Source organism: Truncatella angustata, assembly GCF_020726525.1.
Source record: "Truncatella angustata strain MPI-SDFR-AT-0073 chromosome Unknown BKA67scaffold_1, whole genome shotgun sequence".
Classification (NCBI taxonomy): domain Eukaryota; kingdom Fungi; phylum Ascomycota; class Sordariomycetes; order Amphisphaeriales; family Sporocadaceae; genus Truncatella; species Truncatella angustata.
Genome location: NW_025763381.1, coordinates 8,083,480 through 8,104,853, shown reverse-complemented (window position 1 = coordinate 8,104,853; position 21,374 = coordinate 8,083,480). Strand labels below are relative to the sequence as shown.

At 50.0% G+C, this 21,374-nt stretch overlaps 6 protein-coding genes across 6 annotated transcripts; 3 read left to right on the top strand and 3 right to left on the bottom strand.

The window, feature by feature from the left end:
- Positions 1-821: 821 nt before the first annotated feature.
- On the bottom strand, positions 822-3,330 carry BKA67DRAFT_498511 (uncharacterized protein; the record flags this gene model as incomplete). The annotated part of the gene is made up of 2 exons (XM_046097062.1): positions 822-1,720; positions 1,872-3,330. Coding segments are annotated over 2 exons (2,358 nt in total), but the record flags the coding sequence as incomplete, so codon positions are not given.
- Positions 3,331-5,222: 1,892 nt separating this feature from the next.
- Positions 5,223-8,521, bottom strand: BKA67DRAFT_590350 (ATP-utilizing chromatin assembly and remodelling N-terminal-domain-containing protein; the record flags this gene model as incomplete). The annotated part of the gene is made up of 6 exons (XM_046104580.1): positions 5,223-6,285; positions 6,343-8,132; positions 8,194-8,212; positions 8,270-8,328; positions 8,400-8,465; positions 8,519-8,521. 6 exons carry the CDS (start codon positions 8,519-8,521, stop codon positions 5,223-5,225), a joined length of 3,000 nt encoding a protein of 999 aa, XP_045965519.1.
- A 1,552-nt stretch (positions 8,522-10,073) lies between these two features.
- Positions 10,074-11,767, bottom strand: BKA67DRAFT_511229 (Dolichyl pyrophosphate Glc1Man9GlcNAc2 alpha-1,3-glucosyltransferase; the record flags this gene model as incomplete). The annotated part of the gene is made up of 4 exons (XM_046097388.1): positions 10,074-10,735; positions 10,786-11,279; positions 11,333-11,605; positions 11,691-11,767. The coding sequence occupies 4 exons, from the start codon at positions 11,765-11,767 to the stop codon at positions 10,074-10,076; spliced, it is 1,506 nt and encodes a 501-aa protein (XP_045965518.1).
- A 1,019-nt stretch (positions 11,768-12,786) lies between these two features.
- Positions 12,787-15,058, top strand: BKA67DRAFT_551045 (concanavalin A-like lectin/glucanase domain-containing protein). The gene is made up of 2 exons (XM_046101708.1): positions 12,787-13,309; positions 13,401-15,058. Exons 1-2 carry the CDS (start codon positions 13,200-13,202, stop codon positions 14,626-14,628), a joined length of 1,338 nt encoding a protein of 445 aa, XP_045965517.1. The 5' UTR covers positions 12,787-13,199; the 3' UTR covers positions 14,629-15,058.
- A 277-nt stretch (positions 15,059-15,335) lies between these two features.
- BKA67DRAFT_551044 (uncharacterized protein) lies at positions 15,336-16,955 on the top strand. Its single transcript, XM_046101707.1, has 2 exons — positions 15,336-16,062; positions 16,125-16,955. Exons 1-2 carry the CDS (start codon positions 15,733-15,735, stop codon positions 16,467-16,469), a joined length of 675 nt encoding a protein of 224 aa, XP_045965516.1. The 5' UTR covers positions 15,336-15,732; the 3' UTR covers positions 16,470-16,955.
- A 1,547-nt stretch (positions 16,956-18,502) lies between these two features.
- Positions 18,503-20,183, top strand: BKA67DRAFT_83838 (Tautomerase/MIF superfamily). Its single transcript, XM_046109477.1, has 3 exons — positions 18,503-19,018; positions 19,072-19,509; positions 19,572-20,183. Exons 1-3 carry the CDS (start codon positions 18,638-18,640, stop codon positions 19,833-19,835), a joined length of 1,083 nt encoding a protein of 360 aa, XP_045965515.1. The 5' UTR covers positions 18,503-18,637; the 3' UTR covers positions 19,836-20,183.
- The last annotated feature ends 1,191 nt before the right edge of the window (positions 20,184-21,374 follow it).

Here is a 21,374-nt window from a genome sequence, read left to right as displayed (position 1 = left end):
GATAGGACAGGTCCGATGAACTAATTATTTGTCAAAGAACCACCGCCATGGCAAGAGAGTACAGGGACACAACATGAAAAGGCAGACGCCACCCTCAAATGGTGATAAGAGCACAGGTCCGTCCGGCGCGCCTGAGAATCGCTGAGACCCTTGGGTAATAATCAGATTCGCACTGCTCCATGGAGCAGGCAACGCCCACCACTTGCCAGCCCGTGTTTGGGAAACCCCCATCCGAAATTTCATAATATTGCATCATGACAAGACTCCTCTCGCCACCTTTAACTCTGTAACCTTGCCCTGGCCACCATTGAACTTGTGAACAACGAGCGCCTCTCATCACTGCAGTCAGAGACGGGTAACAGAGTGCTGGTTCGTAATCAATCTTACAAGCACCTACGGTGAGTTATATTTAGCCGCCTGGTCACGAATACCTTCAACGCCCTTATTGCCAGAGCCATTTGTGGATATCAAGGCTCAAATTTGTCTGCCGACATGTCAGCCAGAGTATTGGCTTAATAATGTCCACTTGTTTCTTTGGAAGTCCGTACCCACGTTCACTTGTCCAGTACCGTTAAAGTGTTTTCGTCATCATACACCAGAAGCAGATCACACAAGAGTATCGAAGCCATAAATAGGGATGTCTAAATTTATACTCGAAATAGTAGCATGTTTGTATGCAATAAGCGTTTGCTCTATTTCACTCGTCTCGCCTTAGTCTCTCACAGCGCCGTGGAAGAGCCATCTGTTCAATCACCGCAAAGCGGCCCTTTCCATTGACTGGGTGAGTCTGTCTGCGTGGCCTCTGGGGGTCGGTTCGGCTTCGTCGGAGTACCCAACCCAATGCCTTTTTGCCGTCCCCTTAACACTGCCTGGAGTGCTCTTCCTACAACCTGCATATCACCGAGCATTGTTATATGGCCACGATCAGTACTAATACGGCCGTCTTTGACTACATCGTACCCTGGTGGTAACATAGCCTCGCGAGAAAGCACCACGCCATCGCCACTCCTGAATAGGAGATCGTCATACGCGTCAGCGCAGGGGATCTGGTCACGATTTGTGACATGTGCTGCATACACTGTAGGAATCTCCTTGCCATATATCACAGCCATTGGTGGATACATATTTGACTCGGTCAACTCTGCCCGATGATGCAGCTCCGCCCGAAAACGCTTCGTGTCAGACAACGTGCGTTTTAAGTATTTCATGTACCGTTCTTGCTCGTTGAAGGTCTTCGGGGCAGCCTGTTGCTGCTGAGCAGCTCCCGAGCCTCCTGGCCGACTGCCCATCTGTGGAGCCAAAGTATGATCGTTCTTGACTTCTACCTGCCGAGCAGCATCTGCTGCACCATACCTCGTTGTTGATTTTGTGTCTAAGTCACTAGCAGTACTGTTGCCGCGACTTCTCGTTGGTAGACTAGGAAAGCTGGCAGAGAAGCTACGTAGCGAGCCCAGCGCACTTTGTCGAATGTTATATGCCGGTAAAGTAGGGCCAACGCAAGGAGAAAGTGCATGCTTCGCCCATTCTTCTGCGTCGTAAAAGTCTATAGGGAAATTCTCACCCGTGTTCTTGTTGACAAAGCAAAACCCGTCTTCGGGTAAGAATGCAAAGCTTGTCCGAAGTGAAAAATTGACTTGTGCTGTAAGCACCTTTTCGTTCAATAAGACTGCATCTCCGTTTCGAATTGGGCCAAGGATGTTGATGCATCTTTGTGGCGTTCCTATGCAACATACGTGTTAGTAGTTTGTTCGATCAGATTGTCTCAAGAGTGTCGAAGTGCTTATGATGTTTTGGAAGCACGGATGGCAACTAGGCCAGCTTCGAATCCTGAGATAATCAGACAGGGTAACAAACAACTCTAATCGACTGACCTGCAAAAACCACACCAGCGAAGAGATCAGGTCGTTGATTTATCGCGTGCCGAGTGATCATGCCGCCAAGGCTGTGCGCGATGACGGTAGCGCCCCTATCTTCCGAATTGCCAGGCTGGTTACAAGGTAATGACTCCAGAAACGCAATCAACTTTCTGCTTAGGATATGTGGGCTCAACCGCCAATCCCAACCATAGTCCCACACTCTTAGTCTGCCGCTCTTGGCATTTTCGCATTCTCTTAGCCTTTTGAACAAACGTCTTGATATATCCACTGGCCCAATATTCGTAAGCATACCTGATGGGTATATGGTCTCTTCCATTCTCTCTTCATCTTCGGGCTCTAGGCCAACTTCGAGGTTGACCTTTCGGATGTTTAGCCCGACTTTGACAGGAACCCAAACTTGACGGTTTGTTTTTGTAGACCGTAAAATGGAGCCCCTGTACCCACCCATTACTACTATATCGCCCGTGAGCGTCTCCAAGGCCTGACCAAGCTCAGGATAGGGGTCTTTATGAAAGGATCCTGAGTTATTCAGGGTTGGTGAGCCTATGGGGTTCTTCTCATGCGGTGGTGACGAGCTTAAAAGCGAATGTTTCTTGAGAGCATGTGGAAACTGTGGTAGCTTGAATGATGGCTTGTCGAAACTCTCCTTGATGGCCTTAAATCTGACGTTGGCCATTTCGGTGACGTCTCCCCACCTGTCATCATCTCCTAGCGAGGACACGCGTGACAAGGAGTGATAAAGCATCGAATCATCAGACGTCGACCTTCTGATCGCTCTAGGTCTGTTCAGGCTAGTAGATGGCGTCCGCAGTGAAGATTCCCCAAACCCCTCCGCCAGGTGACCATCTCTGTCCCGGATCCCATCATACGATGAAACCTGGGGGGACCCGATACTGCCGTTAGTCGATGTTTGCTTAGCTTCCAGACCTGGGCTCTTCTGCGATGAGCCGTCAGAGAGGAACGAGGGAGACCGCAGACTTGACCAAAGATTGGTTGGAAGTGTGATGTTTGGTAATGCGTCCTTAAGCTTCCTGAACGCTTCAGCGCCTCCCGAGGAAGACCTGCTATGTCTAGTTCCTCCGAACACACCTGATAGCGCCGGTCTGGACGTGCGATCATTCTGCACTATGATATCCTTCGCACCGGACTGCCACGGTGAGGGAAGTTTGGGCAGAGATACATATCGTGGAGGCACTTCACAAAGCGATAGCCCGCGGTTTTGGCGATTTGGTGCCTGCTTCACCAGTTTTCGCGGAAGTGCTCCCGTAGCCCCGTTAGATACCGCTGTACCTTCGAAAGCACCAAAAATTCCACCGCCAGGCAGTTTCTCCATTGCCGCTGCCTTCTCAGCTGCTGGCGTTTTGGGCGATGTCAGTCTGGTAGCAGCCGGGCTCAGCGCCGGCTGGAAGATGGACTGCGCATCCTCCGGGTTTGCAAATAACGGATCATCCTCCAAGTTGCTATCGGACGAAAGTTCGTCTGGTGGCAGGACCAGCGTCTCTGGTTCTTGGCGAGAAGACGATGCCAATGTCGACGTACTAGGCGTGGCTTGTGGCTCGCCAGGTGCAGACGTGTTGGCCATGGTGCCTAACGGTGTGCGCCTGTTACATCGGATCCTTCTTGAAATGCAGGATCACGCCGCCAACCAGCAGAATCAGTGGCTCAGAAAGTTTCGTTCGATGCAAATCATAATCCGTAATAGAGTCAGACCCACAAGCACATGTACCCAAAGGGGCCTCGGTAGCAATGAGGGTCCCGGAAGGGCCGGCGAGGTTGATCGGAGTCGCTAGGCCCGAGGCGATGTTGGAGCGTGTGTGCAGTCAAAAAATTACCAAAATGAGATGTTACTCTCACATTGAAGGGTACAGGTCAGACACTTGAAAGAGAGAGAAATACAATGCAGGGTTAGGAGATAGAGGAATAACAATGACAAGACTCGAAAAACGGAGTGGATTTTACATGTAGCGAGGGAAGCACTCAAACGGACTATGGGCATTGCTTGCAAGCAATGGAGTAATCCTTTCTCAGGGTCCTTGCCTAAAAACGGATATTGGAAGGCTGTTGGCGCCGCCACGATAATGGATCCCATATAAGCATTTTTTAGTCTGTGCCGGGCCAATCATGATCTCGATGTATCGCCATCTGTGTGTGTTCACTGCCACTGAACTAGTAGGCCTGATCCTCAAGACTGACTGGGACCATCTCACTTAATCCCTAACATTGACATTTTCGTGGCCCGATCTGGCATTTCGTACTGTGAACATTTGAAAAGAAATGATGATGATGCTGATTTATGCTGGTCAGGCCACTAGTAGAGCTGCTGGTGCGGCGCCGAACTTTTTTCTAGTCCAACTGCCACCGCCTTGACGTCATCGGAATACATGCCAGTTGTCGATGGAGTGGAAGCGATGTTATGATTCTAACAAGCTAGTTACAGTGCGAATTTGAAATGGAAAGTAAAAACCCAAGGACGAAAGAAGCTGATATAATAAGCGTGAGATGTCAGCAAGCCAAACCCAATTCGCATGCCGCTGACCTCCAATCACTCCCAGCTCTGACGTTGCGCTTCAGACATGCACAAGTCTACCCTCGCTCAAGTACAAAGGCAATCTTGGACACTGTCGTGGCAATGTGGATGAACGGTCTGTAAAATTTGCTTCAAAGCCTTGTGTTGTCCTCGGCTTTCTTCCTACATCGCTGTCACAAAAAAACACAGAAACACGCACAGACGCGCCTACAGTTCACTCTACCAATTCATGATTCCCTCAAGTTTCGACATATGAGCATGGAGTTGTCGAATTCGTTTCTCTAACTGATTGTGCAATATGCTCTAATCTACCAAACAAGGAATGCGTACATAACTTTTGTTTGAATTGTCAAACCAGTTTACGCCATGATGCAATGCTCCATTCCTGTCTGCACCACGAGGATCTGCTCTCCGTTCCAGGGATGTCGTGGGCGATACTTCGTGACCGGGAACTTCTCACAATTACCGTAAAGAAAGGTCGATAATAGTAATAATAATAATAATAAAAACAATCGCCGTGCTTCATCTGGGAGAATCATCTAAGATTAATCTTGCCTCCCATCCAGATTGTCGTGCCATAAATCTCGCTTGCTCGCTGATGCACCAGCCCTCAAAACTATTGCGTATATGCAGACAGAACCCCAGTCCATTCTATTCATGCGTTCCTTTATGCAACCGCGCCCTTGGACGCCAGAAATCAATATTTTAACAAAATGCAACTGTTATGCCAGCGGTCATCTGTGGAGTGACTTGACCGCAGGCATTTTGGTCATGTCGGTCCGAACACCTTCAACAACCAGCTGAACTGATGTATCGGATTAGCCTTTGGACTTTCGAGCAGGCTTTTTAGCTTTCTTCTCTGGGGGAGGGGGCTCTTCGCTGTGTACGTGGCCAATGTCGTCAATCGCCATAGAGTTGTACCAAGTTGCACATCGGTGTTGTGGTTGGAGCTCTGGAGAGGGCTGGTTCTTAGCGCGAGTGCTCATACGCTTTGGCTCCTTTGACTGTTCTTCCTCCTTCTTGTCCTCCGCTTCTTCAACTGCAGCGAGGTACTTTGCCCGACTCTCCATACCGGCAACAATTTTCTCCTTGTAGTTGAGCAATTCTTTGCGCAGCTTGAGCTCATTGAAGCCTCGGGGGTCAAGCCAGCTAAGTAAGGAATCAACGTCGTTTGGATCGGAATAATAGCCCCATTGATGCGCGTTGAAAACGCTTGTGCGACCCTCCTCCATCTTCTTTCGCTGGGGCACTGTGATCTTGAACTTCTGCTTGTACTCGGCTTGCAGCTCTGGGGGGAGATCAATGTAGCCTTCCCGTTCGAGATTGTCGGGGCCTTGAACCCAGATGCAACCATTGGCATAACCTGCTTCAGCAGTAGAACTGGTCGGAAGACCAGCATAGGGCATGCCATTGCGTTCAAACCAGTAATATCGATTCCAGAAGCGATCCTTGCCCAGAACTCGAGTGCGCGCACAATCAGCTTCTCGTAGATCGTTGTCGATAACCGCAATCTCGTCCTCGCATTTCTTGACATAGTCCTCCTTCTTCTGGATATCCTTGACAACTTTGATAAACTGTTTCGACTGCTTTGGGAGTTTAGCGGCTGCCTCGGCCTCTTTCTTGCGTTGCTCTTCTTCCCTTTCTTTTTGCTTTCTCTGGGCAACAGCACGATCGCCTCCGCGTCGCGTGTTACGTCGAAGGGAAGTCTCCTCGTCACTATCAACAATGTCTTCGGTAGGCTCTTCAGGCTGTGACTCTTCGGCGTCCGTCATCTTAACGTCACCATTGGTTTCCGGCGCATCCTCGGACTTGGGAGATTGCGGCATATTGGCAGGTAGTAGAATTTTGCGCTGATCGTTTAGGGCCTTGAGCTCCTCGATTCTGGAATGATATTTGTTAGCACGCATCTAAAGTGTCTAGATATGGCGTATTACTTACGTCTGCTTTCGATTCTTCTGCCACTCGATCTTTTCCTTTCGATAGCCAGTCATAGTCTCGGAGCAGTCCTCCATATACGCACGGACGGCCTTGGTTCCGACTGTCAACATACATATTATCTGGAGAGCGGAAATCCGGAGATTGAGATCAAGCTTGCCGTAGCACTGCTGTACCGTCTCTTGTGTAGGCTCATGGTCGGGTGGCACCAGCTGAATTAGCAGCTCCTCGCAAACCTCGGTCTTCCTGGGATCTCGAGATAACTGATTCAACAGCCCAACCATGATGAGCTCCCACCCGCCTTCTTTAAAGTCGCGCTTCTTCAGATGTTCAATCCAATCGTAGTTCGCAAGGGCCTCTGCCGCACGATGTTTTAGAGCTGGGGTAGCTTCAACCTCCTCTTTCTCTGCAGCAGCCGTCTCGGCTTGTAGTCTTTCGGCTTCGGCCTTAGCTAGGCTACTTCGAGTTGCACGCGTTGCCGGTTTTGGTTGCGGTTCTGGCTCTGGGGTAGGAATTTGGCTCTGGTCTTCTTCGTCCTCGCTCTCATCATCCTCTTCCTCTTCAAGCTCTGGCATTCGTACCAAAAGCTTGCCACCATCTGCTTCGGAGCTCACGAGCTGCTTCAAGACGGCGCAATGGATTTCGTTAAAAAGCTGAACGGGGATGTCTGCGCTGGCAATCTCCATGGCCTGGACGAAGTCGTCGAACGTGAAGGAATCCAGCTTGAAGATCTCGGCATAGACGTTCAAGGTATCCCAAGTCTCCAACAGAGGCCCGATAGATTTCATGAGGATCTTATCGTTTCGAGCGCCGCTATCAACCACACCCTGAGGGGGGTCGGCACATATGAACTTCAATGGCGGTCGTACGTAATCGTCGCGCGGTTCAAGCTGGAGATCTTCGATTGGATACTTGGGGGGTGGAGGGGGCGGCGGTGGAGCAGGAGGCGTGTATACGACAGGCGTGGGAGGTGGTGGCATGTTGTTGCGGTACGAGACGGGGAACTGGAAAGGGTTGTTGCCAGGCACAAAGTGCGGATCTGGCCCAACATGGATGCCCTGTCTGCCTTTGAACTGCTGCTCTTGAAGCCGGGCTAGTTTCTGGGACTTGGGCGCGGGTTTGAGCTCAGGCAACCTCGTAGGTCCGAATGTGGCCTGGAATGAGATGCCGTTGGAGTTGTTCATCTCTTGCGCACCCAAGGCCCTCTTCTGCGCCTGGTGTTGCTTGCGCTCCAGCAATTTGTTGTCGTACCGCAAATGCGGAGGTACGCGGGTGTCGATGTGGTATTGCGCTGCGACGTCATGCTTAACAAGCCAAGGTGCTCCCGTCCAGGCCTCTCGAGTGACGGTCTTCTTGATGAAGGATCGGAGCACGGCTTTGGTAAAGATCTTCCTGTCACGGTAGATGTTGTTCTCGTCGACGACGCCCTCCTCGCCGGGTCTGCCGTCAATGCTGGTAAAGTAGCGCGAGTAGGGCTCTGTGAGAGTGCCGTCAGGTAGTACTTTGCTGCCCAGTCGCGCCTTGTCCCTGACGATGCCGGTCGTGCGGTCGCCGTTCATGAGGTGAATCGTGACAGCTTCTCCAGGGTAATAGTCGGCCTTGAACTCGTCGTATATCAAGTCCACGAGATTATCGATTCGCGAGATGGTCTGGAACTGGACGCGTCGCAAGACGGGGCCTTTCAGTGCTTCGGGGAAAGCTTGCTCTACCTCTTCGGCGCCAGCCTGTTCGCTTCTCAGAGCTGCGAAGAATGTCAAGCCAGAGTGGCCGGTGATCTGGCAGATGAATCGCGGCTAATGATCTGTTAGAGAAGCCATGACGGGTGTGCACCGAGTTGGTGTTGGTGCTACAAACCTGGTTATAAAAATCCATGCTAAATAGATACTTGTCAGCCATGTGCGAAAAGGCACAACACGTCTGTCCAACTTACCGATTCAGATATTCCTCATACGACACGAAGATTTCCCCCGTCTGGGGAATATGCCACACCTAGACAGCTTCTCAGCATGGGGTTTCATGGTAGAAATAAGGGAATAGGCGGAGCAAGCGCAGGTACCTACCTCCAGAGACTCATCTTCTACTACCGGCGTCTGCAGAAACTGCACCGGCTTGCGCTTGAAAAGCACCTGAGCATGTCAGATACTGGTCAAGGAAGTCTGGAGTTGGAAGCTTCTCTTACCATAACAGCGGGCAACAATTCAAGGTAGCCGGCGACCTTTGCCGGGTAACTAGTGGCCGATCAATCTGCAAGGCTGAGAATCAGCCTCGTTCGTGTGAGCTGGGTGCTGCAAGTAGTTGGGTGAAGAAAACGAGAATGAAAAAAATAATGGTGGGAGTGAGGAAGAAAAGCGCGTCAAGGAAGGGGTCGTGGTGTTTGGTTGGCGAGTAAGGGCCCCCCCCCCCATGTGGGTAGTGCAGGCTTGGGTAGTCAGAAAAGCGAAGAATAGGGCGGGCACTGAGATGAAAGAGCATACACATACATACAGTACCTGGCCTTCAATCTAGCAGGACGCGGTCTGGGCTCTATAAGACGCGTCTGATCCACCTGGCAGGGACGCAAGGATTAATCTGCTAGTGGTGGCGGATGCAAGTCGACGTCGTGGGCTGATGCGGTGATGTGCAATTGCTATGTTGTTCTTGACAAAGTTTTCGCAGGTTTGAGTAGAGGAGGAAGCAAAGGCAGGTAAGGAAGCGGGAGGACTCAAGTGCTACTAGTCAGGTCAATGACCTCCAGGGAGGCGGACGCGGACGGGAAGAGAAAGACAGACCGGGGGTGTAGACGAGCTGCAGCTCGCATATCACTGGCTCGTCATACCAACTGTGGATAGCCCATTGCTCCATTGGGTCCAGGAGTCCACCTCGATTGAATGTGGACCTTAGAGCAACATCTCCTACCTACCCCATCGACTTCTTCTTTTTACGCATGCATCAGACCGCATTCTGCGGATACGCCCACGTTCTTGTACTCGATCTACTCGTCGCTGCGAGGGGAATCTTCCAAGCTCCAAATCACTAGATTTGGACGTCATCAGCATCAGATATCCCTCCAAGTGTGATTTGGCCCATTCTCACCTTCAAGGTAGCCCGATCCAGGCGCAGGTTGCCTCCTCATAGACGACATGCTAGACGCCTGCTCTCAAGCCGACAACCCATCGGCGACATTGCAAACAGTACTCATTTCCTCTCGTGACCATTCAACTATCTGCAGGCGCCAAAGACCTCGTTTTTTACCGTCGCTTTGGTGAGGTACAACCTAGTATAACCCGGCCGCCGCCTTCACTCCCTGCTCTCGAATCCCAATGCCAACAAATATCTTGATAAAACCCCACCTTGGCACTTCTGGTATCGAGAGTATCGAGGGAGTAGTCAGAGCGCATCCTCAACGCTGGTAATCTCTATTCTTGGATTTCCAAACTCGTCTGTGAAGAATGGACCCCTTGTGTGAGACTGAGCCCAGCGGACTAGCCGGCAGGGATCGTTGTGGGAAGAAAGCCAACCCTGCGGCTCAAACAATCATGTAGGTGACCGACCACCCTAAGGTTAGGAAAAAAGCCAGTGTGTGCGTGCCTCGCATGACGACACATCCAGCAATCACACTCCAAGTTCCACTTTCTGCGAACTTTTCGAATAGAAATACAGGCTATAAATTACGACTGGTTGATATTTCATTTCGCGTGTATAGTCTTCTATATACTTTACTTTCTTGTTGTTGCTGTCCTAGCCACTGTTGATTTCTACGAGGTGAAATACACAACCATGAAACCGAGCCAACTTCCAACTACCCCAATCGCCGAGTAAGAGCTCGTAAACATCAGCGGAAGAAATTCATAACTCTTGCCAAACACCATCTGGTGTATGAGCGATGTATATGCAATCAGAGGTATGCTGACTGCGATGTACAGTACCGTGAAGCGGTCGAACAAGAAGAATCGCTGCCTATTTGATGCTGGAGCTAGTCGGTCAAAGACCATCAGGAACAGTATCAACCAAAATATGGTGTATACTGTTTTGATAGGAAACTCGGCAGGTGTGAAAAGTAATGGAAATAAGGAAACATGACCGGACACTGCCAAGGGACGGAAGGCACTGAGATACCTGCGATCCTTGAGCGCAATGAGACTGAAAGGGATAATGACCAGCAGAATAGCTTTTTCGTGAACATGCCACCCGAAGAGGAACGATGCATAACCGCAGAGCGTGACAGCTCCAACAAACCCGTCCCAAGTTGGCTTGAGGAAGAGTTTGACCAGGGGAATGGCCTGGAAGAGAAGTGTCAAGAGGAAGCAAAGTCTAGGGGTGATCTCAAGAAGGACTGCGAAAGAAGTATCTCCTACAAGCCCTCGAGTGACGCTGTTCAATGCTTCGGTCTTCACCGGCAATCCGAGTCGTGGAGCAACTATCTGGTGTAAGTAACCTGTTCTTCGATGTGAGAACCGTGCAACGTACCAAGGATCAGGAGGCGGTCCACAAATGAATATATCGCCCACATGTTGGGAGCCCAGTAAGCATGGCAAAGCCCGCGAGAGAAAGGAAACAGCCGGCTGAGAATTTGAGGAATCTGGCCCTTGATGGCGAACGGTCCGAACGCGACTCCAAGTATCCCGATTATGCCGGCGCCGAGCTTGACACAGTTGAGAAATTGTATGCGGAAGACAGATTTGGGTGAGAGACAATAGACGCGCAGCAGATATACAAAGTATGCGGGTGCAAGGTAAGCATAAATGTGTTTCATGCAAAGCAACGCGGCAAATATCAGCCCACTTGGGAGGAGGCCCGATCTTTCTTTTGCCAGGACGAGAGACGCGATCAAGATGCCGTACATACATCCGTTGTACTGGAAGTGTATATGATCGATGATGAGAAGACCGGGGGAAAGAAAAACGGAAATAGCTGCAGCCTGTGCAGCCTTCTTTGTTGTTCCGCTGTTGGCATCGATGAGGCTAGGATAAGATGAGCTTCCCCAGCGTCTGATATTCGGGAGAACCAGACTTACATTTGCAGGGCATATATGAGAATCAGCTCGGTGGCAATGACGGTGAACCTTTGGAAGTAAACCGTCTGCCAACTATCGTATTCCAAGTTGTAGATCTTGAGCATGGAGGGATCGACGAGCTTGGCGACTTGGGACATGGCCCATTCGAAGTAGGCAAAGAAGGGCGGGTAGTCGAGAGTCCATTCTGATGTCTTCTCGTAGTACCACTCCCACAATGGCAGACTATGGGTGATGGCGAGCCAGTTGCGATGAACCTCGAAGTCTGTTGATTTACTGTTATACAGCTGTCAGCGCCTCCTGAGTTCTTGTTGTAGCTCGCTACCAAGTATCATGTACCTCGGTTAAAGGCGTCACGTACTAAGCTGGGAAGAGCAGGATCTTGAAGGCGGTCGCGACAATTGCGCATTGTGCGATTGTTGGGTAGATGTCTGTCATGCTTGTAAGGTCATTGCCTGCCAGGCGCACGTTATGGTGTAGCTTTGAGCTTTGTAGGCGGCGTATAAGCGGGTATTAGCTTTGGTGAGGTGCTGCAGATGGTAGGAAAGCACGCGCAGGTGAGCAAACGACGTCGTTAACTTTTTGTGACGCGCCGCTCGAAATCGGCGTCAAAGGCCACGAAGCACCGATAACCCCCCCGCCGGTACATAAGTTAGTGGATAGGTATGTCTTGGGGCCAGCGCCAGAATATACCTTGGTCCAAGTACAGTAACCTAGGCCATGCCGATAGTGATTTCCTATAGTATTAAAAAGTCACAAACAAAGGGGTTCCCGGAACTACAGTAGCCTTGTCGCGAAATCCAAGTCACTGCTTGGAGGGCTCTACCGCTTTTCAAAGATTCCCGTCAATGTAGATGTCAGCGGGGTGTTCCCGACCTTCGCCAGTGGATACATAGTATGGGTATATAGTTACTGCTCAGTACATGCACGGCTCACAACGCGTCGTGGTGACTGCCCACATACGTACTGCAAACTTTGGTAGAGAGTAACCGCCTGGCTGTAGCGTGGCATCCCCAGGAACGTGAACAGAAACAGAACCCGGCACAGGAACTTACGGTTAACCTAGACAGAACCACGCTTAACTCACTTTCTCCATTGTTTCAATCAAGCCTTTACCCCACATGAGTCTGGCTGGCTCCAACGGACTGAACCCCTAACGTCCCGACTTCTACATGGTACACCAGTCATGGACATCAGCTAGAAGTGATGCTTGGTCAAGACCTTGTTTGCCTACAGTGGGTAGGACTCATAGTGGCAGCATAGAGACGGAATATCTCCAGTGAGATATTCTCATAAGCTCCGAGGACAAGACATTGTTCTTATGGTATTAGTGGGTGCACGACGCTGCAAGCTTAAGTAACCAGGCCGGCTACCAGGCACCAGGTTAGTTTAGTTTGCGGTGGCTACATAGGTACAATGTACCAAGCAATTCTTACAGTAGACTTGTAAAGTCGCCTGCACCACAAGCTTTCCCCAGAAAGAACGAGTCTTCCTCGGAGGGGGGCGCATGGGAGATGGGCATGCCTGTCTGATGTGCATCCAAGACCCCTGCCTCTGGGCCTGCTTGGGCCTGCTTGGGCCTGCTGGCCCCTACTCGTACACCAACGCTGGGATCCGGCCCGCATTGAGCTTCACCACCGTCCCCGGTTTTGGAGACAAAGTGTCCTCAGCTTCAGATACAGCAAATCCACCACGAGCGCAAGGAGCAAGTCGTGTAGAATTTGTGCGACGGTTTCACTGTCTTTTTTCTTCTTTCTTCTTTCTCTTTTCTTCTTCTTCGCACATCACAAAATCTCGCGCTTGTCAGTTCATCTCATTTGCAGCTTCCGCCTAGCTTTTTTGTTCCCTAGTCCTTGTCCAAAGCATAGAGATGCGCTTCTCCCGCCCGGCATCGCTAGCCGGATTGCTTGCTGGAATTTCCGTCGCTGAAGCTCAAGCTCAGTTTCTAGTAGATCAACTCAGTTTCGGCTATACTGGCAGGTAAGCTCAAGAACTCTATGTCTTGGACAATATGTTCTCCCAAGGCGAGGCATCGCGTCGCATCTCATATCACATGCTGACTCTTCCGCAGGATAAATGACAAAGGCCAACAAACAGTTCCTCAATTCTCCTTGCAAGGAGAGCCCAACACACCAGAGATCCTTTCCAATAAAATCATTCTCACACAGCCGTCGCCAGGCAATGCTAGAGGCGCGGTTTGGGGCGACAACCCGAACAAGTACAAAGAATGGGTAGCAGACGTTGATTTTCGTGTCAACGGCCCCGAAAGAGCCGGCGGTAACCTCAACATCTGGCTGGCGCGCCGTGGCCCCCAAGAAGTTGGCACAGCGAGTATATACAAGGTCGGACGTTTCGATGGCTTGGCCTTGGTCATTGATCGTTCTGGCGGAGGTGCTGGCATGATTCGTGGCTTCCTGAATGATGGCACCACAGACTACAGCAACCATCACAGCGTCGACAGTCTGGCCTTTGGCCACTGCGATTATAGTTACCGCAATCTTGGCCGGCCCTCCCAGATCAAGTTGCGTCAAACTGTGAGTAACTTCCGTGTTGACGTCGACGGCCAGCTCTGCTTCGAGAGCAGCAACATTCAAATCCCCCCGGGATACAATTTCGGCCTCACTGCTGCCAGTGCCGAGAACCCAGACTCCTTCGAGATTTTCAAGTTCGTCGTCATGACCGAGGACCTCAACAAGCAGCACGAAGCGCCACCCCAGCAACAGCTCAACTCCCAGGAGCAACAGCAGAACACTTGGACCAATCCGGGTGGTCACGGCTACGAAAAGAACATGCGTTTTGATGACAGTGCATGGGAGCAGGACATTGCCGATGCCACTGCCGACTCTATCACCAGCTCCAAGGCCCAGTTCTCCGATTTACATAATCGCTTACAAAGTGTAAACCACCATCTCTCAACAATCTTCCGAAAAGTAGCAACGCAAGACAGCATTGGGGAGAGGCGCCACGAGGAAACCTCGACCGCAATCAATGAGATCAAAGGCCTGTTAGACAGGCTAGAGAAGCTGAACAAGATTGATGGCCTGCAAGGCCAGATTGTGTCCCTGGAGCGGGAGATCAAGACAATCAAACAGGACACAGCCAACAAGGTCAAGGACTCGGAGAATGCAATCAAGAAGTTGCTCGGCACTTCTCATGGCGATATGCTCTTGCATGTTGCTGAAAAGACCCAGCCCACCCACGGAAAGTTGATCTTCGTCATTATCGGGAGTCAAATTGTATTGGTGGCTGCATATATTTGGTACGAGCGCAAGAAGACGTCGCCCAAGAAGTACCTGTAGTGCGGTTGTGATGTGGGAATGGCTACGAAGCCACCACCAAAGGGTCAGCGTACATCATTATCTGTTCAAAATCATAGCGCTTATGATATTTTCGAGGCATCTAGGGCATTGCAATATGCGACATGGAATTTAGTTGGTGAATTGCTTGCGACTATGTGCCACGTGCGGGCCAGAACTTGATTTGCCAAAGTTGAGAACGAGCACCTGGCCCCATGCCCAGATATATGTGCGCGTCTCAATACTTTGGCTAACAATCCTACCGCTTCGCATCTAAGTCAGGCCGAGGCAGACGTGTCGTTCAAATCACGATCGAAGCTCAAGGAGCAAATTAACAATAGCATTAACATCCTACACAATAGAGCTTAAGCCAGGGTGGTGAGACCATGACGTGACTAGACGACTACTTTATTCATGCGCGATACTAACAATGTACAAACCAAATAAATGGTCATGTTTTCTTGCTGAACGTAACTGCAAAGTTGATACGTATCGACCCAAACGTTGAACCTCCTGAATAGAAATAGAAATCTGGGCACATGCAGGTACCTAGGTAGGCCGTGGAGCCAATCGGGGATGCAGTAGGTATGGTCTCGTTTTAACGCCCTGTATTCATTGGCTAGACGATCTCCTAGGCGCCCAGATGTGCCAAATTGGGGCCTAAAGCAAAACCTGCAGCCAATCCAAGACAGCTCCTCATTCTTGCATTCAAAGCTGTCCTTATCGACCACTGGCGATGGCCTTTCCAAATGGCCGCCGCGAGGCGCTCACAGTGCATGAGCGCAACGCTCTAATTATGCCGTATGCACCTTTGAGGTTTATCCTTGGTGCTTCACACCTTTAGAACCTGACAAGACTTTGATCTGGTATTGGCGCTTCTGGGCGGCTATTTGGGACTCATCATTATAATCACTTGTTTCGCATTTCCTGGAGGTGGGTTAACTTTGTTTCTATTCGCATTCAACATTATTCGTTTCTTCAAGCGCTCCTCTACCTTTTATTTCTTGTTTTTTGTGTCATTTAGTCACATTGTTGGTGTTTATTATTATTGTCCTCCCCATCTTTCTGGTAAAGTTGTAACAGATCGACACTCGTTATTTCTTCATAATGTCCCATGATACGAAGGGCCCGGTTTCGACCTCGGAGTTCGAGGTTGATCCTCAAGACTTGCAACACCACTCCCATCTTCGAACAATACGTCTTGTTGATGGCGCCAGAGTCGGCTTGACCCTGCTCGCTCTGCTTTCCGGTATCACTATCCTGGGGACTTCTGGCCATGCTCTGGACGTTTACAACAACACATCATTGGCGACGAATTTCTTGCTCCCATTGTGGCCCGATGAGTTCGATGCTCGCCCAACGGTTGCCCTTGTGATAGGAAGTGCGATCGTCGTCCTCGCCAGCATCCTATCACTAGCTTTCAGCAAGACGGCGTCGGTAAGGATTGGTCGTTGTCCTTTTTCACAGTGAATATGTGCTGACCTGTGAATGTCATTCAGCTCCGTAGCCGAGTTGCTATCCACACACCATTGACACTTGTCACACCTTTCGTTGGATTCACTGCATCCACGATCGCAATGATCCTCTTCTATGCTGTTAACACATCCAGCACAGTTGATACACTGCAAAGCTGGAGCTGCCAGTGGGAGTCCATTGAGATGACGGTACAACCTTATTTTGGTACGCTTTGCCGGGAGAGCAAAACTGCACTCTACCTGTCCGTTATTCTGGTGCCCGTTGAGGCTGTTATTCTGTCTTTGGCCGGATACCAGCTGGCACTGGAGAAAAAGGCCGCTGGCCTCGCACGCTCCACAAAGCGCGGCAGCCCTACTCCATCTGCTTGAGAAGGGGAGGCCAAGCTTTCCCCTCGAGAATTTTATGCTTCACGCTGCTATGAATGCAGAGATTGGGGCTGTATCCAGGTGCCGTGTGGATCGTTGTAGCAGTAGTGGATGGGTTTGAAGTCACACAAGGTAAATCTTTTTGTGATTGGAAAGGGGGGTTATGTCAGGTGGCTTGACGTGAAACGGGTTTGCGCAGGTGATATTGTATGCACTATGACTAGACGACCTGGAATGGAGCGAGTTCTGAGGTGTACAGCGAACTATCTGGTATGCTGTTATTGTCTGGACTTAGCTGAATAATAACCACCTTGTAATTCTACAACATTAAACCTCCAAGGCGACGATGGATATCGGAAGTGAAATGGGAGTATCGCCTCGTCCGAATTTTTATTTTTATTTTAATTGCCGTTTTACGTCAGACTTGTGCCAGTATGATATTGGTGTTCTATTGGCTCCGTGCCACGCAGTGAACGCGTTGAGGCTCTCCTGCTGGTGGTATAAATGGGTTGAGTGGGCGGTCTTGCGGTCACTTGCACGATGCTTGAGCCGGAGAGTACTTTGACCGTACAATGACCATTTGTATGTGACCAAATTTGCATTGAGTAGCACCGTGTTGGGTCGAGCAACTAAGCAAAGCTGTTGTTCAACAGAAAAGAAAACAGAGAAAGCAAGAAGAAGAAATCGGGACTAACCCCGGGTATCAAGACGACATTCCTAGCAGAACGTGAACATCTTTTAAGCCCCAAAAAAAGACCAAAAACTTTGTTTTGAGCGACCGAGCAGACTGGTGGTTCTCAGGCGACAACTCAAGCTTGCTCTTGTGCTGTCAAATTGAACACCCAGCTCTGAGCAGGCTGGTGGAGTGTACACATCATCCATACGGATCCGTACGATACTCTTAGTCTGCGAAGTCCTGTCTCCTAATTTTCAGCTTTGCTACGTCTCCTGCTTTGATCTGTCGGCCATGAAAAATTACCTATGTACAAATTTTTAAATTCAAATTTTGGATCAATTGTGCATAGGTTCGGACGAGTTTTGCAGGCCACGCCTTTGCGGTCGAATTCTATTCTTGCGGAAATGTCATGGCCTCAAAGATTACTGGCTGGTTTCGTACTGTGAATGACGGCTGCCGGTCGCACCCTTCATTTATTTAGATGATCCACGCTAGGATCATCGCTGGCCAGATCCGTGGGGAATTTGCTTCCCCAACAGGAGGATGCAACTATCCTTATCACCACCATTAACCGTGTTGTAGGACACAAACACCGACGCAAGGCGTTGTCATAATTGACAAATTTAGATGTATGCCGAATTTAGGGATTCTCCCGATCACCCAATGCTGTGATGTCTCGATTACTTTACAGTCTCTCACATACGTCTAAGGTTAGTGCGGTCGAAAGCTTCCACTGTGATCGGCTAACGTGTAACACGGCGGTCCCTACGTTACTGTAGGTAGGCGTATCTTTCTCAGCTCGATATCATCCTCATGTCACCTCATCCCACATTGGTCACTTATCTTTTATATTAAGTGCCCATTCAATTGCTCAATTGGTGGATATGCTGTGAGCACATTGCGTATCCGGTGCTGTTTTTGAGGTTTCGAGTCAAGCAAACATCTCCCATTGAAGCGATTCACTTTTCTCTTATCCTGCAACACTGCAACCTGCATCCGTACAGGAGTTGGCAAGCATGATGTTAATCCGCTTCTAGGAATCCCATCTCTGGTGCCGCACTCTTCTCCGGAATAATTTTCCTTTTCTCTTTTCTTTTGTTTTCTCTGCTTCTTTTTCGGCTGCAGTATCTTGTGTTTTACGTCCATTTGCAACACACCCGTAAGAACCTCGAGTGGTCAACCTTTTCTGTGCTGCATGAATGTTCAACAATGTGTTGAACACCATCAAGCTCGACAAACACGCTACCCAACTTGCGATCCATCTAAGGTTAGAACACTACAAACGAGCACTAGCATTGTGATCACCGGTGTCTTTCTGCATTAGTCATTGCGACTCCACAAAGCTCTCAGCTTGGTCTGAAATACGACATTCTTCAGGTCGCTCAGACCCACAAGAGTCTCTACTCAGCAGGGAACTAGCACCCTCACCACCACCTGATGCGTGAAACTATACCCTCTTGGCAAGCCTAGTCCGTGCTATCGCTCATCCCAGAGGATGGAACGATCAGCTACCCCAGGCCCGGGTGTCAAACAACCCCATTTGCCTAATAAGTCGGTCAACTCGACGGCAAATCAAAATCAGGGACAAGATGTCGTCTCTTCCGCCTCTCTGTCTTTTGCACAGCGAAAAGTCCAACTGTCACGACCTTTAAAGACCAGTATCGTGGAGGGTAACAATGTAATAAGGGACATTGAACGGCCCCCTCCTGGAGATATTATGAGCAGCCGCCGCAAATCGCAACTTCAGCCCGGGCTGGCGAAGAAGAGAAGCGCATACTACGAGAATGAGTTCTCGGTCGGGCGAGAAGCCGATCCCACAAAAGACAGAGTACGAAATGAAGCTATCGTCCTCGCAGAGTTACGGACGAATGTTATGGTACGTTGCCTTGCTCGTTGGGGTTTGGCCCTCCACTTACAATTCCTGGGTAGATACAAGACGAGTTTACCTTCATCACTGATCTTTCGTACCAACTGTCCAATCGGTATCAGAGGTCCATGTCATCCATTGTCATCAACCTTCAGCATGGGTGTTGCATGATGTTTGGCGGCTCTTTCGATCCTGCATATACCCTGACAGTCTTTGCATTGCCGAGCCTGGTTCAACCGACCACGAACAAGAGAAACGCAGCCCTTATCCAGAGTCACTTACAGGAAAGTCTCGGTGTTGCGCCCTCCAGAGGATACGTGCGGTTCGTTGCGACGCCGGAAGAGGACGTCGCCTGTGCCGGCAAAACACTGGCTGGTGAGATGGACGAGTTGGAGAGGGCTTTAAATGGCCATCACGAACCCGGACGTGAGTCCTTGAAGCCATCGAAAAACAGCAAAAGGCTTAGTGTGCGCGTAAGTCATGCCATCACTAACAACAAGGTTTCAGGCCCGAGTTCTCCCATCGGTATTTGTGGATCACATGAAACTAATTTTAGACGCAGTCTTTTGCGACTTTGCGACCGTCTACGCCTGGAAACATTAGAGCCGACCCTCTGCCAACACCACCAGCTAGCACAGATGAAACTCCTATGATCACAACAGCAATGTCAGAGCATCCTCCCACACCGCCAGCGGATCCACCGCAGGACCAGAAGCCTACCAGGACAGCAGCTCGTAGGAAGAGCTTCGTCACGGCTTTGTTTGGCGGCAAGACTTCAAGTAAGGCGCGCTGTCCAAAGACATCTTCAGCTTCACCTGCTCTGTAGTCATCTGTACTGCACTTCGCTCTATTGATACCATCCATGTAGCATGAGATCAAGAAATAGTCTGATCGGCGAAAAATATACAGATCGCCATAATGCATTGTTTCCTAGCTATGTTTGCTTGAGCTAGCATTGCACATTGATAGATATTTCATCATCAGTTGCCCGTACTCATTTCACTCTCGGTGTAGCTCAAACAATGATTGTAGTGGGTGCCCCTTTGTCAAGCTGTGGTTAACGGCGGCACATAGTATATGTCCAGGCATGAGGACTAATTCAGGTATGTAACACGGAATAAGCATGAAGAGAAAGCCTGGTATCAATGTGCCGTTTGAATGTGCAATGAATAATGAATCACTCGTCTAATTGAATTTGTGAGGCTCACGCCGAGATCTGGAAGCTTTAGTTGAGTGGACAACGTACGCGTACAGTGCAAAATTAGTGAAGCGAGACACTGTCTCTCTAATCATTAGCCTCACCTGCCAATTCCCCCACACATCTTAGATCTATCAGCCTTGCAGAAGTGAGTGTGACTTCGTACTTTGCATCAATCAACTCGTCACATGCAACGATATTTGCGCGATCAAAGGCATTCAAAATTACCCATTCATCCGGGTGCATTGCTCGATCGAGCACGGTTATCGAGCGTGTGGTAGCAGCAATTGCAAAGGGTCAGGACTGACTTGTCCTACCGCGCGCCTGTTCTGAATTGACTTCAATCAATCACATCACCACTGCTTAAAAGCAGATATCGACAATAGTTGCAGGCTGAGGAGGCACATCGCCGTCAAGCACATCTCAACGTTATCGGAGGAAGAGAGTTTTATCTCCATGGCTGATTGGCTGTTTGCTCCTCAAGACGAAGACTAACTCGGCTGCTGTCACCAGACGCCGAGCTTGTACGACAGAACACCAAATCTGTTCGAGTTCTGGATCACCACATAATTGTAGGGACTTACGCGACGCCCAGAAACCGGGATACCTCCAATTTGACCTTTGTGGCCAGAAAGGGCGGGCAGGACGCAACGGACGGGCGCTGCTGCTTAGCTCATCGGTGCAGCTGTGGTGGAGGGGAGGACTGAACAGTGATTCGGATATTAGAGACACTGAGACAGTTTGTCCACTGGGTGCTGAAATCATGGAGGTAAGACGTTTTTGTTTCTGTCAGTGACCGGGAATCCCTTCATTTGCAACCCTGAGTTGTTCTTGGTCAAGTTCGTCTAAAACCCGCCAACAAACCTGCCGAGTGGTACAGAAATACCCGCAGAACCTGGGTACAAGGGTTCTGTCCCAAGATGCTTAAGACAAGCGATAGAGCTTCTTGGATGTGAAACTTTCATGGGTTCATCGGCCTCTCCGCGGCAGTCAGGTATGAATTTGCCCAAACGCAAACGATAAAACCAGGCAGGCGTCACAAGCGGGCCCGAGCTCGACAGGCATGAGGATTGGGTCACTTTTTGGGCAGAGACACAAGCTGCTTGGTCGTGGAACCGTGAGATCACCCATGGTCCTGTACCTGTTCACCCAGAGATTCATAGTCGA

What these genes read in the sequence shown, in the direction of transcription:
- BKA67DRAFT_551045 (XM_046101708.1), top strand. Translation starts at nt 13,200, where the DNA reads ATGCGCTTCTCCCGCCCGGCATCGCTAGCCGGATTGCTTGCTGGAATT. An exon ending in AGTTTCGGCTATACTGGCAG is followed by an intron (nt 13,310 to 13,400) that starts GTAAGCTCAAGA and finishes ACTCTTCCGCAG; the next exon opens with GATAAATGACAAAGGCCAAC.
- BKA67DRAFT_551044 (XM_046101707.1), top strand. Translation starts at nt 15,733, where the DNA reads ATGTCCCATGATACGAAGGGCCCGGTTTCGACCTCGGAGTTCGAGGTT. An exon ending in CTTTCAGCAAGACGGCGTCG is followed by an intron (nt 16,063 to 16,124) that starts GTAAGGATTGGT and finishes AATGTCATTCAG; the next exon opens with CTCCGTAGCCGAGTTGCTAT.
- BKA67DRAFT_83838 (XM_046109477.1), top strand. Translation starts at nt 18,638, where the DNA reads ATGGAACGATCAGCTACCCCAGGCCCGGGTGTCAAACAACCCCATTTG. An exon ending in AGTTACGGACGAATGTTATG is followed by an intron (nt 19,019 to 19,071) that starts GTACGTTGCCTT and finishes ATTCCTGGGTAG; the next exon opens with ATACAAGACGAGTTTACCTT. An exon ending in ATGCCATCACTAACAACAAG is followed by an intron (nt 19,510 to 19,571) that starts GTTTCAGGCCCG and finishes TTTTAGACGCAG; the next exon opens with TCTTTTGCGACTTTGCGACC.